The sequence below is a fragment of the Anolis carolinensis genome, chromosome 6 (assembly GCF_035594765.1).
Source record: "Anolis carolinensis isolate JA03-04 chromosome 6, rAnoCar3.1.pri, whole genome shotgun sequence".
In the NCBI taxonomy this organism is placed as follows: Eukaryota; Metazoa; Chordata; class Lepidosauria; order Squamata; family Dactyloidae; genus Anolis; species Anolis carolinensis.
Window position 1 is genome coordinate 47591510 of NC_085846.1, and position 18026 is coordinate 47609535.

The 18026-nt window shown below is 40.6% G+C and overlaps 1 protein-coding gene across 2 annotated transcripts in view; it reads right to left on the reverse strand.

Moving 5' to 3' along the window:
• The window catches only part of slc9a3 (solute carrier family 9 member A3), a 61347-nt gene extending 45117 nt beyond the window's left edge, over positions 1–16230 (reverse strand). Inside the window, exon 1 of one of the 2 annotated variants that reach the window (XM_062957006.1) lies at positions 15711–16229. In XM_062957006.1, coding sequence (XP_062813076.1) covers positions 15711–15915 — 205 coding nt within the window. In that variant the 5' untranslated portion in view covers positions 15916–16229. Of the gene's footprint in view, positions 1–15710 lie in introns of both variants that reach the window. The other variant, XM_016994475.2, reaches the window with a different exon arrangement.
• Positions 16231–18026: the final 1796 nt, after the last annotated feature.

Below are 18026 nucleotides of genomic sequence, written 5' to 3' on the forward strand. Positions count from 1 at the left end.
AGAGAAAGCAACCTTAGCATTTTTCTCATGTTGCTACTGCAGGTGAAAAAAGGGTGACAGACAAATGTCTGTCTGAAAAGTATGTATTTACCACTTGCTAATGCAGACATTAAGAACTGAAGACGATCAACTTCACAAAGTACACCAAAGGAAGTACACAGAGATTAAGGGTCAAACCACTGATTCCAGAATAGATAATAGAATTACTTCTCAGCAGGTGACTTACGGGATATCAGCATGTATCTTGCTCCCAAACTGAAGGGATGGAAGAAAGGAAGCCAGCATTACTGACCAAAGATGGTTTGCACTTAGATTTCAAGCCACCTTATTCATCCTACCCAAATTTAATACTTTCCAGTTTTTGGACTACAATTCTCTTTAGCACACATTAAGTATGATGAAAGAGATTGGGATTGCAGTCCAAAATATCTGCAAGAAGCAGTTTGAAGAAGTCTAATCTAGTTGATGGCAGTTGCAAGAAAAAAAAAGGCCAAACAGAGTATAGGGTGTAATTCTTCATGAAAGCAATCTCAAATTAAAAATAAGAAGGGACAGAGTAACTTGGAGTGGAGAAATTGTATCCCAATACTTGAGAATCGTGACTAAAATGTATTTAGAGGCATTCTTTAAATACATTAGAATACTACCTTTTTCTGTTACATTTAACTTTGCCTGTATCCGTTTTTTAATGATCACCTCCTCTCATACAATCCACCCCAGACACTAAGGTCTTCTGGAGGGCATCTACTCCAGCCACCCAGAATCCAACTGGCAATAGTCACACAGAGGACCTTTACACCAGCTGCCCTAAAACTATGGAATAATCTATCAGAAAAGATTTGACTGCTGTCAGAATTCAAGACAAAACAGACTACCTGTCTCTTCCAGCAGGCCTACCCAGTCAAATTTGAACTGTGAATTTTAACCTGCATTGGTATTGGTGATGGTCTTTGTTCTGTGTAGTTTGATACACGTATTTGAATGATGCTGTATTTGTCTGTCTGTTTTGGCTGTGTTGTACCCTGCCTCGAGCCACAAAGCGAGGTGGGTAAAAAATAAAATTGACCATTATTTATTATTACTGTTCAGCCATGGTAACCTACAAGTATCATTAGATGTTAGCTATAGTACCAATCAAGACATGACTTATGTAAACTGAATGGGACTGTATTCCAGGGACACACAGAATCATAGACTAATAGAGTTGGAAGAGACCACATGGGCCATCTCGTCCAACCCCCTGACATGCAGGAAAGCACAATCAAAGTATCCCTGACAGATGGTCATCTGGCCTCCATTTAAGTTTCCAAGAAAGGAGCTTCCACTACAGTCCGAGGCAGAGAACTCCACTATTGAACAACTCATACGGTGTGGAAGTTCTTCCTAATGTTCAGGTGTAATCTCCTTTCCTGTCATTTCAACTCATTGCTTCAAGTCCTAGTTTCAAGGGCAGCAGAAAAAAGTCCGCTCCCTCTTCCTTATGACACCCTTTCACATATTTATACATGGCTATCAACTTTCTGACACTCTTCAGAGGGCATGGTCTCCAGACCTTTGATCATTTTAGTTGCCCTCCTCTGGATGTCTTCCATCTTGTCGATATTTCTTTTGAACTGTAGTGCCCAGAACTGGACACAGTATTCCAGGTGAGGTCTAACCAAAGCAGAATACAAAGGCACCATGACTTCCCTTGATCTGGACACTATACTCCTTTTGATGCAGCCCAAAATCCCACTGTTTTTTTTAGCAGTTGCACCACACTGTTGGCTCATGTTCAACTTGTTGTCCACAAAAACTCCAAGATCTTTCTCACATGGACTGTTGTCAAGCCAGGCATCACTTATCCTGTATCTTTGCATTTCATTTTTTCTGCTTAACTGTAGTATTTTTCATTTGTCCTTGTTTGAAATTCATTTTGTTAGTTCTGGCTCTCTAATCTGTAAAGGTCATTTTGAGTACTGATCCTGTCTAGAGTATTAACTATCCCTCCTAATTTGGTGTCATCTGCAAACTTGATCAGCATGCGCTTTAAACCTTAATCCAAGTCATTAATAAAGATGTTGAACAGTACTGGGTTCAGGACTGAACCTTGCGACATTCCACTAGTCACTTCTTTCCAGGATGAAGTGGAACCATTGGTCAGTAATCTTTGGGTTCAATCACTTAACCAATTACAAATCTACCTAATAGCAGCACTGCCTAGCCCACATTTGACTAATTTACTTGCAGGAAGCAGACAGTAAATGCCTCACATTTGGGTATAAAATCATGCCTAAGACAAAGACAGGAGTACATCATCCAGACAAGTATGATCTTGAAAAGATCCATGAAGTAGTGTGAGATACGAAATTAACACATTGATTAACAGAACAAAAGAGATGCCGAATCATCACACAATTCCCATAACATAGATCTGGAAGTTTCTCAAGCAGAATTTTTAAATTTCAATGACAGAAGGTATATGGTCACTGTAGACTATTACTCCTTTTTTGGAAAAGGCATTTAGAACATTAAGAGAAGTACAGAGGCCAGGAAGCTGAAAGCTTGTTTTGCACATCATGGAAACCCTGACATCTTCCAGGGAAGCCATCTTCTGGGTTTCATTTCCATGCACTGCAGAAACGGGAGTCTCATGGAGTCCCACCGGAAGTGACCTTATATCATGTGATGGCCTCCGTAGGACTCCATTTCTGAAGTGCATGAAAACAGAGCCCAGAATGCGTGGGGTGAGGTCCTTAGTCTGTCCTGGAATAAACTACAAAGAATTATTAACCCCTTCTGCTCTCTCCATTGTAGCTCTGCTTTTGGCCTCTGGAGATGAAGACTCCCTACAACATTGGCAGCAGGAGCTTTCCTGGCAGGAGCTGCCACGGTGTAACTTGATGCACCTAGCACTGCTACCTGAAGTTGCTGCCTCAGTGAACTTAATCAAAGACCTGGTCCCCAATTTTCCTACATTAGCAAAGTTCAGATATTTCCCATCAGTTCACTTCCATTTAAACTATTTTTAATCAGGACAATGAAGGGAAATAACCTCAAAAGCACAATATGGTAACAATATCCCAGTTGTCACAATATCAGACAGACTAATCCAAATGATTTAACTAATAAGGGACTAAAGCCTTAACTTATTTCAGTGAGTGCGCACGCACACATACATCCCCCCACACACATATGTTATACGTTTCAATACGCATGCTATTAAAATACTCTCATTTCTTTCTATTGTTTGTGAATCTGTTTGACTACATTAGCTTATTCTGTAAAGTATTGGTCAAGAATACATGATCTGAAAACCTGTATTTACAAATGAGTTAAGCAGCACAAAGAAAAGACCAGGGATTAAACATCATTTATCTTGGCCCCAATATACTTGGAAGCAATGATTCACATGCAAAAGAAAAAACTATAGCTTTTCACCCAATTACATTTTACCTCTGCATAAAAATCCAAAGCCTGAAAAACAAGATATTCTTCTGTTTTGAAGAACACAATATCTCTGAATGAAGTACAATTCATGTCTTAAAGACCAAGGGACAAAAGTAATAAATGTCAGCCACCGGAAAAAAAAGTAAAATGGAAACTTAAGTCTCGAGGTGGGCATTCCAAAATCTTTCAGGTGCCAGGATCAAATTTCTAGATGTTCAGGTGACCTGAACATTTTGAATACTCCAACACATTTTGCTACAGGGATATGAATCAAAAACCCATCACCATAATAATCAAACAGACCTACCATAATAATTGGCTGCACCTAACAAATGTTTTTTTTTTAAATTTAAACTCCCATTAGATTATTAATTAATTGTAGGGAGGTTTTTATTTTATAGGGGAAATTGCTGTATTTTTACATTTATTTTTAAACATTTTTATCATGTCAGAAGCGATTTGAAAACATACTGCAAGTTGATTCTAGTGTTAGAGACTTGGCCATCTACAGAGACGTTGCCCAGGGGACACCCAGATGTGTTACTGGGAGGCTTCTCTCATGTCCCTGCAAGCTAGCGCTGACAGATGAGAGCTCACTCCGTCTTGCGGATTCAAACCGGCAACCTTCAGGTCAGCAGCCTAACCTTCAGGTCAGCAGTTCATCTGGCACAAGGGTTTAACCCATTGCGCCACCATGGCTCCTATTTTAATATGATTTTATACTTTGAAAAATTGACGTAATATGATAGCTAGTTTAACTGTCTATCACCTCCTCACTGCTCACCTGATCTGTGGGAATCAGATGATAAACAGAAGAGAATCTTTCCTGCAGTGGTATGGGCACCTTATTGTCTTTCCATGCTAAGCATTTAGAAAAGAACGTGATTTCTCAGTGCTCTGCACAAACAGCTGCCTACAAAGGAAGACACAATTATTCTCTATATATAGCAGGGGTTTTTTGAGGAAATTATGGCCAAGGATAGAACATTAACCATCCCTTCAACAAAGCTCAACAAAGATTGCCCATGTCCTCTCACCAACAATCTAGAAAGTAGGTTAATGGAGCTCTTTTGTAAAGCCTAGTTCTCAGTAGTGGTGACCATGTTTGCACGTATTAATGTGTATATGAGGTGCTGCTTTGACCTGAAACTTGGAAGACTATCAAGATTTCTCAATGAGAGAAATAAGAATGAAACCCTAACTTCCATGAAAGAGAGACAAAGTCTCATGTCAATTGATTGCCCCTTAAATGGACAGAATATTTGAATGTGTTACAGAGCATACACCTTAGAACTGGCAGACACGTAGAAATCAAGCCAGAAGAGGCTTAATGATTAAAAACACCAAAAATTTGAAAGGCAGTCAGGACTAGACATATTCTACCCTATAAGACAAGCATAAATTATAATGTCCACAATGTAGTTTATCTATAGGTAGGCACCTGAACTGCAAGCTAGCTGAAGCTTCCAAATAAAATTCAAAGACAATGACATGTTGGTAATTTAGGCCTACAGTTAAGAAGGCATAAGGAACACAGTAATGACATTACATTACACCTGAATACACTTTGCAATATATCTTCCATCATCTTTTTTTCCTGTGTGTGTTCATGGCTTCAAGTCTTCTGTCGACTTGGGTTTCCTCTTGGCTCAGAATCAACTAGATCACAGTTTCAGCACCTGTGACAGCACAAACCTTTGCCAGCTCTGGCACTGCATCACTGAGATCAATCTACTAAAAACTACTGTAATTATGACAAGAGTAGGTAGTTACAGTTTCATTATTATATAAATGTCAAAACTGCACTGAGCATCAAATCCATTAAACTTTTGCTCTTGCACTTTCATTTGCTTATGATTATTTGCTGTAATGGTTTGCATAGCTTACAGCATGTTCATACCCAGCTCTTTGCCTTTACTTTTTTAAAAGTAGGTCCGAGATTTTAGTAATATTAGTGACATACACATAACCAAAATAAACTCTACTCATTTTATTTGCTCAGAAGCAACACCCAACAGGAATTAATCTTTAAGTAAGACTTCCCCAAATGTGCTTGTGCTGGGGCAGTCCTTAATGCCTTGTGTAAATGTTTACACGTTACTGCTGTGAGTAGATGGTGCATTATCTACAAAATGTAATAGAAACCATGTAGAGCTATGCTGCTTTGGGATCTAATTTCTAATGTTAAATAATTAAGACTTGCATCTTGCAAAATTTAGCTGTGTCCAAGCATGTGTGTAGCATAGGAGGTGGGGACAGGAAAGGGAGGATACAACTTAACAAGTCTTCTGAATGCATTAAATTAGTCAGTTGGAAATTAAATGTGATCACAGGCATCCATTTACAGTAAGGAAATTCAACACAAGCATTGTTTACATAAGTCCTTAGAGGAAAAGCACCAACTTAGCAGGTCTAGTCTTTGAAAAACTCTGGACAAAATGCATATTTATATATGCTTATTATAGACAAAGTACAAGTTTGAAAAGATACCTGACACAGCCACATAAATTACAATTATATTTTTTATTGATAAGATTTTAAAAAACTCACATGAAAGCAATACTTGTGCCTACTCCAGTGATGGAAAAACTCCTGTTGTAATTAGACATCCACATGGCATAAGACAAATTAGCAGAGTGGAAACTAGACATTGGTTAAGATCCCACAATGCTTCAGTGAGGCATAGATATCCATCAATAGAGTTGTTATACATTCCTTATTCTAAATAGTGATGCAGCACAGAATATAGGGCACAATGATTAGTGTGCATGGTTGACAACCTATTGTGCAGCTGCACTGCACAATGCACAGAGACAATGCTTACAAGCAATACACATTCACACAATACTATATCTGATATGCTACAACATGAACTATGGTTTGACATTCACAACTTATACTGATGTCAGGTGAATATGCCTATTGCACTTTGTTCAGTACACTCAAAACATGTGTAGTATTACTTGTGTCTATATACGTGGGTAACAAGATGCCAATCATTGTGTGTGCTTGCATTCATGTCTACTATGTGTACTATGTATTGTACTATGTGTACTAAGAGTGTACTATGGAGTTAAAACTGTGAAAGTCATAATAAATATTTTGAATTCAGAGGAGTAATCCTGCAGTCCTAGATACACTTCTAGAGTAAGTCCTATTGGAATCAATGGCACATCCAAGGACTTAGCTTTCTTAAGCAGTTTAGAACTGAGAGTATTTGAAATTTCACTTTCCATTGAACAAATCAGTCTGGATCTTAAGATTGGCTGGGGAGGCACACTTGTGATGTCCTTGAGGAGTCTGGTCCATAAGCTAACCATTATATGAGGCAGGGTCTTCTAAGTGGTGGGAGCCCATCTATGAAATTTTCTCCTAATGGAGATATTGTCATGTAGGCACCATATGAAAACAAGCATTCAGGAGATAGGTAAGTAATAAATTTGTTTTATTAGATCACACACCTCTATTATCAGAATTACACATTTTGTGCATGATTATTTTTGTCCAGGTTTTTTGACATCTTAGGCAATTTCTGAGCAAGATAAATTCTTAATATGTCAACATGGGGGAATGTGCCAGAGTTATCAGAGGTTTTGGAAATACTCTTCCAATATTATCAAAGTTGTGTAAATCACTGATTCATTGAAACTCAACAGAAGTGATATTTTAGAACTTGGTTTTAAAATAAGTGCCTAATTATAGTTCCTGAGCACTCCTATTGCCTTTTTAGTTATTGGCCAAAAACTCTGGATGTGAGGAAGAGGTTACTTCTTTACTATAGAATTTGGCAGGATATGCCTATGTTATTTTCCCACCAGGACAGCAGCAATAACCATTTAACTTTATTACAATTTTCAAAGGAACATTTAGAACTGCACACTACTATGTGGTAATAATTTGTCCGCTGTGTCCATGCTGCTACAGCATATCTAGACACTGGGAAAGTTAATAGTTGACTACATCTCCCACAAACCCTAGCCTTACATGGGCACACTGCTTTTCTGCTTGAAGTCACATTCCATGAAATTTTCTTTATTTTAAATTGTTCTATCCTGCTCTTCCTCCCTAAAGAAATAAGAGCAGTGTACACCTAAAACCAAAAAACAAGCAATAAAGCTTGCAGCAGGTAAAATAGGCTTTAAAGTCTGGTTGTTGTTGTTATTATTTTATTATTATTTAAACTGTTATTCTAAGTACAAACAGCAAAAAGACCATTGGGGCACCATGAGTACCTTTTATCAGGAGAATAAAAAGGTAATGAACATTATATATTGGAGTGATATAAGCCCAAGATTGTGTCTCTCAAAGCTGCTTCACACTTCATATTTATCTATACAATAAAATAGAGGATTTCCCACTGTATATTACAGTCCTTTAATACATTAATTTATTCATCCCAAATTCATCCCAGAATTTTGACTGACCAAAAGCACTTGTCTTGCTTGAATTAAGTTTCAGTGTTTTTCACACAATCATAATTGTAAGATCATATAAGGGGTCTCATTGACTCTGTAGTCCAATACTCTTCTTAATGCCTTCATTTTATCCATTATGGATATCAGATGATTTAGAATGTGAACAACTTCCTTGAATTTTAATGAAGAGGCAGAGCCCCCTTCTACACAGCTGTATAAAATCCACATTGAACTGGATTATATGGCAATGTGGATTCAGATAATCCAGTTCAAAGCAGATATTGTGGATTATCTTGATATTCTGGTATATATGGCTGTGTGGAAGGGGCAAGAATTATGTGTCATTAATATCTTAATAGCAACAAACCTGAAAACTCTGGGCATCCTCTTAAAGTTGCTTTCTGGAATAGCAAACCCACATATGTTGAATATGAGCCCCTTGGATCAGTAAAGATTTGTAAAAACATACCACGAGGAAGAACTGGAACCAAGTTCTCCCAAATCCCATCTAAGTCAAGCATCTCAGAAGGACAGTGTTAATGACGGTGAAGTGTAAATGATAAAGAAATTCAACCAAACCAACAGAGGTATGTTCCCTTTGGCAAGTTCTCCTAGATATGTCCACCAAGTTGATCAAAGCGACCACTGTCTCAGGCCCCTTCCATACAGCTGAATTAGACCCCACATTATCTGTTTTGAACTGGAATATATAGCAGTGTGGACTCAGATAACACAGTTCAAAGCAGATATTGTGGGGTTTTCTGCCTTGATATTCTGGGTTATAAGTCCATGTGGAAGGGCCCTCAGCCTGATTTAAATGGATTTAAGTAGACCATCTCTTTAAGAAACTATCAGGAGATGGGATGCCCCTATACCCTCCGAGACATTGCCCCTAAATGAAGTATTGAAGACTAGTTGGAAATTATGTAATACTCTGAATTTAGTCATTTATTTTAGGCATGCTGAAATCACTCCCCACATATATACCACTGTTTTATATATTCCAATGTTGTTTTATATAATAAAAAAAACATTCAGTCATAGGTTCAGTAGATCTCAGCTCTCAAAAGCTCCTACAAACATCCACAGCTTAAAGATGGAAATGCATCCAGGACAAGCAGAGGCCAAAATTACATAAAGTGCCTCTAGATGAACTATGCCATCCAAGCTGGAGTGAATGCAAGCAGTTTTATATTCTATATGTTGTGAAAATTGGTTATAGTGAGTTATCAAGTTATCTACAACTCCTTTTCATGAGCTTAAATGTCATGGCCATGAGTATTCAAAAAACTCCACTGCAAAATTCTTTTCAGATGCAGTGCTAGTGGAAAAGAGTAATACTTTTATTGTCAGTAATACTATGGTGTTGGTTTTCAAACTGGTTCTAGCCTGCATTTTCCGAACTAATTCAAAATAATCTGCCAGTGTTATCCTTGTCGTTATATGACTTATTTCAAGGAGCTCATTTTGTACTACTTGGTGGGAGGTGTTACTCAGAAGGAATTGTGACAACTGCCCATGTCATTTCACAGAATCATCTCATCGCTTAACAGGAAAATCCTCATCAAGAAACTGTCAAATGCATTGTCGTGTGGCCAGGGTGGATTATCTAAAGTGAGTCACTATGCTTCTAGAAACTTAAATGCCAGTAAATCTAAATCCTGTCAGAATTCACCTGTCCAGAGCAATGAAGCAATAAAAGATTTCTACACACCCAAATCAACATCATCTGATCCAACAAAGAAAAATCAGACCCACTGTTGCTGTGGCCAGGAACCAGACATAGGTCGGGCCAGTGACATTCATTATTTCCATGCAGTCCACACAGTCCTGAACTATTCCTGAAAAGGCAGCGCCCTTTGTTGAAATCCAACAACACAATAAGCCACGAATAGTCAACATACAGCCTTAAACTCTCAAGAATATGTGCCAGATACCATCTGGGAAAATACAGTGTACTAGTGGCAAATAGAGGGAGAAAACGTGGAGGCAGTGACAGACTTAATATTTCTAGGCGCGAAGATCACTGCAGATGCAGACTGCAGCCAGGAAATCAGAAGACATTTACTTCTTGGGAGGAGAGCAATGGCCAACTTTGACAAAATAGTGAAAAGCAGAGACATCACACTGGCAATGAAGGTCCGCATAGTTAAAGCAATGGTATTCCCCATAGTAACCTATGGATGCAAGAGCAAGACGATAAGGAAGGCTGAGCGAAGGAAGATAGATGCTTTTGAACTTTGGTGCTGAAGGATAATCTTGAGAGTGCCTTGGACCGCAAGAAGATCCAACCAGTCCATCCTCCAGGAAATAATTCCCAGCTGCTCACTGGAGGGAAGGATATTAGAGGCAAAGATGAAGTGTTTTGGCCACATCATGAAAAGACAGAAAAGCTTGGAAAAGATCATGATGCTGGGGAAAATGGAAGGAAAAAGAAAGAGAGGCCGACTAAGGACAAGATGGATGGATGGTATCCTTGAAGAGACTGGCTTAACCTTGAAGGAACTGGGGGAGGCGACGGCTGGCAGAGAGCTCTGGCGTTGACTGGTATATGAGGTCATGAATAGTCGAAAACGACTGAGTGATTGAACAACAATAGTGGCATCCCTTATCATCATATAAAGAGTGAAATAGTTTCAAGACCGTAGCAAAATCTGGACATTCCTTTGGAAAGTTTTGAGTTCCTGCTTTCAGTTTCCTACATTTCAACACCAAAATGAACAGTTGGGACTCAGAAGACTTTATCAGTGAGCCATTATTCTTTGTAAACAGATGTTCCTCAGCCCAGGGCTCTTTAAAGGTGCACTGATTGCTAAGTAAAATTTGCAGGTAAAGGCTAAAAATCAGCATTCACAACCGCAGGTTAATCTTTTTCTGTCCTCCACTGCCTCTTTCAAATGCACACACAGACACATTCACAGCATTATTATATAAAAGAACTCTGTACTTATTTGCTGGGAATAATAGCTTGTCTCATAGTTTGCCTTGCCTTCCTAATCTGAACTATGAAAAGTTGGTAAAATTGGCCCTTTATATCTATAAATTCAACCACCCATGGCGCGCACACACACACATTTCCAAAAAGCAAAACTTTGTCTTGACATCTTATATCATGGACACTGTTTCATTACGCCATTATGTATAAAAAGGGACCTGAGCATCCAAGTTTTTTATATCCACAAGGGCTCTTGGAACCAAGCCAACCAAGCAGACACGAAGGCCCCAACTGTATAATTTACTTATTTTCTACCATAGGACAATGAACAAACGCAAATGCTTTAGTTAAAAATATGAGTTTATAGAATTAGAGCCTGTGATTCAAATCTCAGCTAACCCTTTAACATTCTGGGTAGCCTTAGGTTCAACCTTACATCAACCCCCTCTGAATAATACTATCCTATCCTACAGAACATACAAACAGTAAATGGATATTGCATGGATCAATGAGTTGAAGTATTTGTGAATTATATGTAGAGCACTATGGCTGAATCTACACTGCCATATGTTCCAGATTATCAAATCAGATAATCCACATTATTTGGTTTGAACTGGATTATATGAGTCTACACAGGCATATAATCCAGTTCAAAGCAGATAATCTGGATTGTATATGGCAGTATAGATCCGGCCTATGAAAAATACTAGGTTGTATCATTATTCTGCCTGATTACAACACCAGTAGCTGCAGCAATCTATCCATCTTTTAACCACCGACTTCTGAAACTTCATTTTACATAGAGAATTCACCACTTTAAGATCAAGGTCAAAAAGTACTAGCATTAAAATCAAACACACATATCACCTTAAAATGCACATATTTTGTCACTGCAATTTGTACCTGAATTTGAAAAGTAAAATATCAGTATGTAGATGAAGCATGCAGCCTTTGTTATACTGGCTAACAATGTAAATCTAATGCCCCTTCTACACTGCCATGTAATCCTGATTATGAAAGCAGATAATTCACATTATCTACTTTATAAACTGGATTATGTAAGTCTAAACTGCCATAGAATCTAGTTCAAAGCAGGCAATCCGGATTTTAAATGGCAGAGTAGAAGGGGCCTTTGTGACAACAGAAATATGTGCATGTATGAGGGAGAATTTAAGAGTTTTTCTTCTCCCTGCCCCAACTCCACTCTTTCCCAAACACTACATGAAATCTTTCTGAACCAGGGAACTTTGGCATACATGACAGGTGTTCCTCCCTGGTGGATTGTTTCCTGCAGCTGCTACACTTCCCCGTCCTTTTCTCTTCCACCTTTCAAAAAACTTCTGTATTTCAGAATATCGCATTTCTGGGAAGAATAATAAATGACTCACAGAGCAGAGAGCATCTTTCTAATCCCTTGCAAAAAAAGCACCATATATTAAACATTCCAGGTTTCTACTTCAGGGAAGAGCCATAGTTGCATAGCTGTCTCTTCTTCCAAGTTTTTCTCATGTGTCTGTGACAAACCGCACACATCAGAGAACAGTTATGAGTCCAATACTATGGGTGATTTCTGGTTGAAAAGACTCCAAGAGCTACCCAACAACAGGCAACATGTACTTTGTACATCTTTCACTTCTCTTTTTGGGGACGGCAGTAATAAGGATATGGTAGGAGACGGCACAAATCGAAACAATATCTGAAGTCCCCTTAGAATTTTGTGAGAGAGACAGGGCTCTTTCACAATTAAATTCCCAACACAAAGCATGCAGAGCCCAAGAGCCAGGCAAAAAAAACCCCCCAAAAAACAGCCTGTAAAGTGAAGTGGTTGTTTTGGTCAGCAGGATGCCATGATGGCAAATTGCAGAGTTCCCCACTCCTCTCATGGGCTTCCACTGACACTGCCAGGTCTTCGTCCTTCCCTTATCCACTATGCTGAACGTGCCTTGGCCCTCCCCCTTTCCTTTCCTTTCCTTTCCTTTCCACACTGCAAACTTTACTGCCTTGCATCCCACCTTAGTCTTTCTTTCTCCTCCCTCCACACCAATTGTCACCTTGCATTGCTGCCTGCCTGCCTTCTGCAAAGGCAGAAGTGACAGGCTGTAAGAGAAAGCGGGCAGACAGGGGATGGAAGCAGCAGAACCATAACTGCTGGAAAGCAGAGCACTGTGGGAAAGGAAAGCAAACTTATGGCAAAAGTATTAAACTCATTTTCATTGAGGGCCACATCAGCCTTACGGTTGCCTTCAAAAGGCTGCTGAATCCATGGACAGAGAATCCTTGGATACAGAGGGCCAACAAGCATAGAGTTTTTTTTACATAGTCATCAGTGCAGTTTAGTTTTTACCCCATTTGGGTCATCACAGGATCATAGAATAATAAAGTTGGAAAAGACCACATGGGCTATCAAGTCCAACCCCCTGCCATGCAAGAAAAGCACAATCAAAGTACCCCCAAATGATGACTCCCATTACTTTTTAGTATCCACCATATGGACTGGAGATAATGAGAACAGCAACCTAACAGTGCTAGCTTGGGGAAAGGTTAAAGGGTACTTTAAAGTCAGGCATAATCTCCACAAGGCTTGTATCTCCATCAAACCCCATTCTCCTAATTAAACAGAACAAAGTGGAGCTTTTTGGATGTGACTGGATCACAACTCCCATCAGCTCAAGCCATGATGTTTAATGATGAGGAATACCGGAGTTGTAGTCCACATAAAATGACATGGCAGGCTAGATTTGGCCAGTAGCCCTTGTAATGGACACTGGTAGGTGAGATTGGTACATCAGGAGGCATCAGGGAACAGGAATGGCCCATCGACAAGCATTGCTCTCTCTCAACGCTGGTCCCAGCCTTGCTTCTTTTTGCCCCTTCCATCACCTGCCTGCCTGCCTTTCTTCCTTCTTCACGTAGTCAGAACCTCTGCTATCAGAGAATCAGAGCAAGGTGAGGCACACAAGACAAGAACGTATAAGAATGAAGGAAGATAAGGAGGAAAGTCTGAAAAGAGGAGCAAGGAAGGGATGCACATTGGCAGCAGCAAGGGATGAGCCCCCGATGGCACAGTGGGTTAAACCCTTGTATCGGCAGGACTGATGACTTGAAGGTTGGGTTGCTGACCTGGTGGTTGCTGGCTTGAATCCAACCTGGTTGCTGGTTTGAATCCAACAACACATACATAAAGTTATCCAAGGTTCTGGATTATCCAAGCCATTTTTGTAGTCAATATTTTCAATATATCGTGATATTTTGGTGCTAAATTCATAAATACAGTAATTACTACATAACATCACTGCGTATTGAACTACTTTTTCTGTCAAATTTGTTGTATAATATGATGTTTTGGTGCTTAATTTGTAGAATCATAACCTAATTTGATATTTAATAGGCTTTTCCTTAATCCCTCCTTATTATCCAAGATATTCGCTTACCCAGGGTTCTGCTGGCCCGTTTAGCTTGGATAAGTGAGACTCCACAGTATTATAATTACCCAGAATAGCCAATTAAATCCACAAGCATCTGTACGATTTCAATAGTAACCATGAAAATGAACAAAATCTGGTTACCAGTATTAAAAAATACACCAGAATCAAGACAGTAAATAAAGAACACCACTCAGCAACATGGGCATTCTAGACAGCCAACAATCAAGTGCCAGGAAACACCTCCCAAAGGATGTCCTCAGGCAGCAACAGCCAGGCTTTGCAACTGCAAAACTACTCAGGGCCCTTCCAGACAGCCCCTATATCCCAGAGTCTGATCCCAGGTTTTCTGTTTATCCCAGATTATCTGGCAGTGCAGACTCATATAATCCAGTGTGTGTGTGTGTGTGTGTGTGTGTGTGTGTGTGTGTATATATATATATATATATATATATTTCATGTCAGGAACAACCAGAGTTGCTTCTGGTGTGAGAGAATTGGCCGTCTGCAAGGACGTTGCCCAGGGGATGCCCGGATGTTTTGATGTTTTACCATCCTTGTGGGAGGCTTCTCTCATGTCCCCGCATGGAGCTGGAGCTGATAGAGGGAGCTCATCCCCACTCTCCCCGGGTGGGATTCAAACCTGGCAGCCTTCAGGTCAGCAACCCGACCTTCAAGTCACAAGGCTTTAACCCTCTCCGCCACCGGGGGCTCCTATCCAGTTTATATAACTGGATTATATGAGTCTGTACTGCCAGATAATCTGGGATAAACAGAAAACCTAGGATCAGATCCTGGGATACAGGGCCTGTCTGGAAGGGCCTTCAATTGCTAATCAAGCTGGCTAATTGCAACATTTGCACTTGCTTCAAACAGACATGAGCTCTTTTCCCAACAGACATACAGTAGAGCCTCACTTATCCAACACTCGCTTATCCAACATTCTGGATTATCCAACGCATTTTTGGAGTCAATGTTTTCAATATATCGTCATATTTTGGTGCTAAATTCATAAATACAGTAATTACTACATAGCATTACTGCGTATAGAACTACTTTTTCTGTCAAATTTGTTGTCTAACATGATGTTTAGGTGCTCCATTTGTAAAATCATAACCTAATTTGATGTTTAATAGGCTTTTCCTTAATGCCTCCTTATTATCCAACATATTCGCTTATCCAACATTTTGCTGGCCCGTTTATGTTGAATAAGTGAGACTCTACTGTAATTACTGTATTTACGAATGTAGCACCAACATATCACGATGTACTGAAAACATTGACTCCAAAAATGCGTTGGATAATCCAGAATGTTGGATAAGCGAGTGCTGGATAAGTGAGACTCACTGTATATACATACACCCCACTCGCCTCATTTCCAACAAAACTCTGCCATAGGTTCAGGCGAAACGTCGGGAGAGAATGCTACTAGATAACCATACAGCCCGAAAACGCACAGCAACCCAATGACTCAAAGAAAAAGCGGCGGGAAAAAGGTCTTGGACTCACAGATCTTGGCCACGCTGGCCACGAGGATCCAGAGGGCGATGATGTAAGGGTCCTGGACGTGGTGCCATTTGAAGGTGACGACTGGGTAGCCCTCCGGCTCGGGGCCTGGCGGGCCTTCTTCCGATGCTGAGGCGGAGGGCAGGGCGAGGAGGAGGAGGAGGGCGGCGAGCCCCACCAGGGCGCCCCAAGGACGCGCCAGGCTCATCCTGGACGAGACCCGAAGTTGCTGCTGCTCTTTCCTGAGGAGAAGTCTCGCCCTTCTGGCGCGCGGCTCTGAGCGGCGGCGCTCTCTTCGCTGGAGGAGGCGCGCTGCACGGGCTTCGAGGGTGAGGAGATGGAGAAGCAGCAGAAGCAGCAAGGTCTGGACGTGGAGGCAGGCGCCTTTATGCCTTTGCTCCCAGCCCCTCCGCCGCCCCCTCGGGCCCACAGGGGCGGAGCCACCCCTAGAGTGCCTGCCTCAGCCTCCAGCCCCACTCTGTCTCTCTCTGTCTCTCGGCAAAGCCGGTCCCCATCTCCCTCCGTCTGTTTTCCTTCTCGTCCACCCTTTCCTTCACCCCAAGGCCCCGCTGCCTCCCTTCTGTGAGCTCCCCTCCTTCCTCCACTTTACTTCCCATCCTGCCAGTGCCCCCTCACGTCGAGCAATGGCGCATGCGCCTTTGAAGCAAGGGGCATCTAGGCTGAATCCAAGATACTCCACATTGGCAGAAAAAAAGGAATGCAAAGATACAGAATGGGGGACGCCTGTCTCGACAACAGTACATGTGAAAACGATCTTGGAGTCCTTGTGGACAACAAGTTAAACATCAGCCTACAATGTGATGCGGCTGCTAAAAAAGCCAATGGGATTTTGGCCTGCATCAATAGGAGTATAGTGTCTATATCCAGGGAAGTCATGCTCCCCTCAGAAGCAGCCCTAGTGCATGCAGTGGGAGCAAAGCTGAGGGGAGAAGCAGCAGATTGGATGGTGTAACTTTATGAGACGCAAGCCCCAGAGCTTAACCCAGGGGTCCCCAAACTTTTTAAACAGGGGGCCAGTTCACGGCCCCTCAGACTATTGGAGGGCCGGACTATCGTTTTTAAAAAATCTATGAACAAATTCCCATGCACACTGCACATATCTCATTTTGAAGTAAAAAAAACAAAACAAAATGGGAACAAATACAGCCTCAATGTTAATAATAATCATAATAAAAATAATAAAAAGGGTTGGAAGAGACCCCTTGAGCCATTTAGTCCAACCCCCTTCTGCCTTTGTGCACCAAAAGGTGTCGGCAGGTTTTTGAGTAATTGCATTGGACTACCGCCGATTTCTGGGCCTGAATATATTGCACAAGATTTCCCTAGCCTAAAATGATACATTTTAATATATTAGTTTTATGGTTCCCGTCCCCTTGATCTGGTCATGTAAGTGTGATTTACTGTTATAATTGTATTGTTTTACTTTGTTTAATAATGTGTATTATGTTGTTATGTAATGTTTGTGTTTGCTTTTATGACTGTAAACCGCCCTGAGTCCCATCCGGGAGATAGGGCGGTATATAAATAAAGTTTTATTATTATTATTATTAAGCAAAGCACCCCTGATAGGTGGCCCCCAGCCTCAATGTTGTTAATAATAATAATTTATTTATTTATTTATTTATTTATTTGCAGAATTTATATTCCGCCCTTCTCACCCCGAAGGGGACTCAGGGCGGATTACAATGAACACATATATGGCAAACATTCAATGCCAACAGACAAACAACATACATTAGACAGACTCAGAGGCATTTTTAACATTTTTCCAGCTTCACAATTCTGGCCACAGGGGGAGCTGTTGCTTCACCGTCCAGTAGTGGCTGTACTTCCGCATTCCTTTCCTTGTGTTTTGCTGGCAGTTTTATGGTGTTGTAAATTAGCCTCCCGCATAAAATGTCCCTAAATTTCCCTAATTGACAGATGCAACTGTCTTTCGGGGCTGCATAGGTCAACAGCAAGCCAGGGCTATTAATGGTCGGAGGCTTAACCCGACCCGGGCTTCGAACTCATGACCTCTTGGTCAGTAGTGATTTATAGCAGCTGGTTACTAGCCAGCTGCGCCACAGCCCGGCCCCATAATAATAATATATAATGATATATATATATATATATATATATATATATAATAAATCACACAGTCCTAAATGCTTGGGAAGTGTGATTTTGTGATACGAAATCCAGCATATATATCTCATTTGCTGTGTTATACTGTGTCCTGTCAATAATAATAATAATAATAATAATAATAAAGAGGGTTGGAAGAGATCCCTTGGGCCATTTAGTCCAACCCCCTTC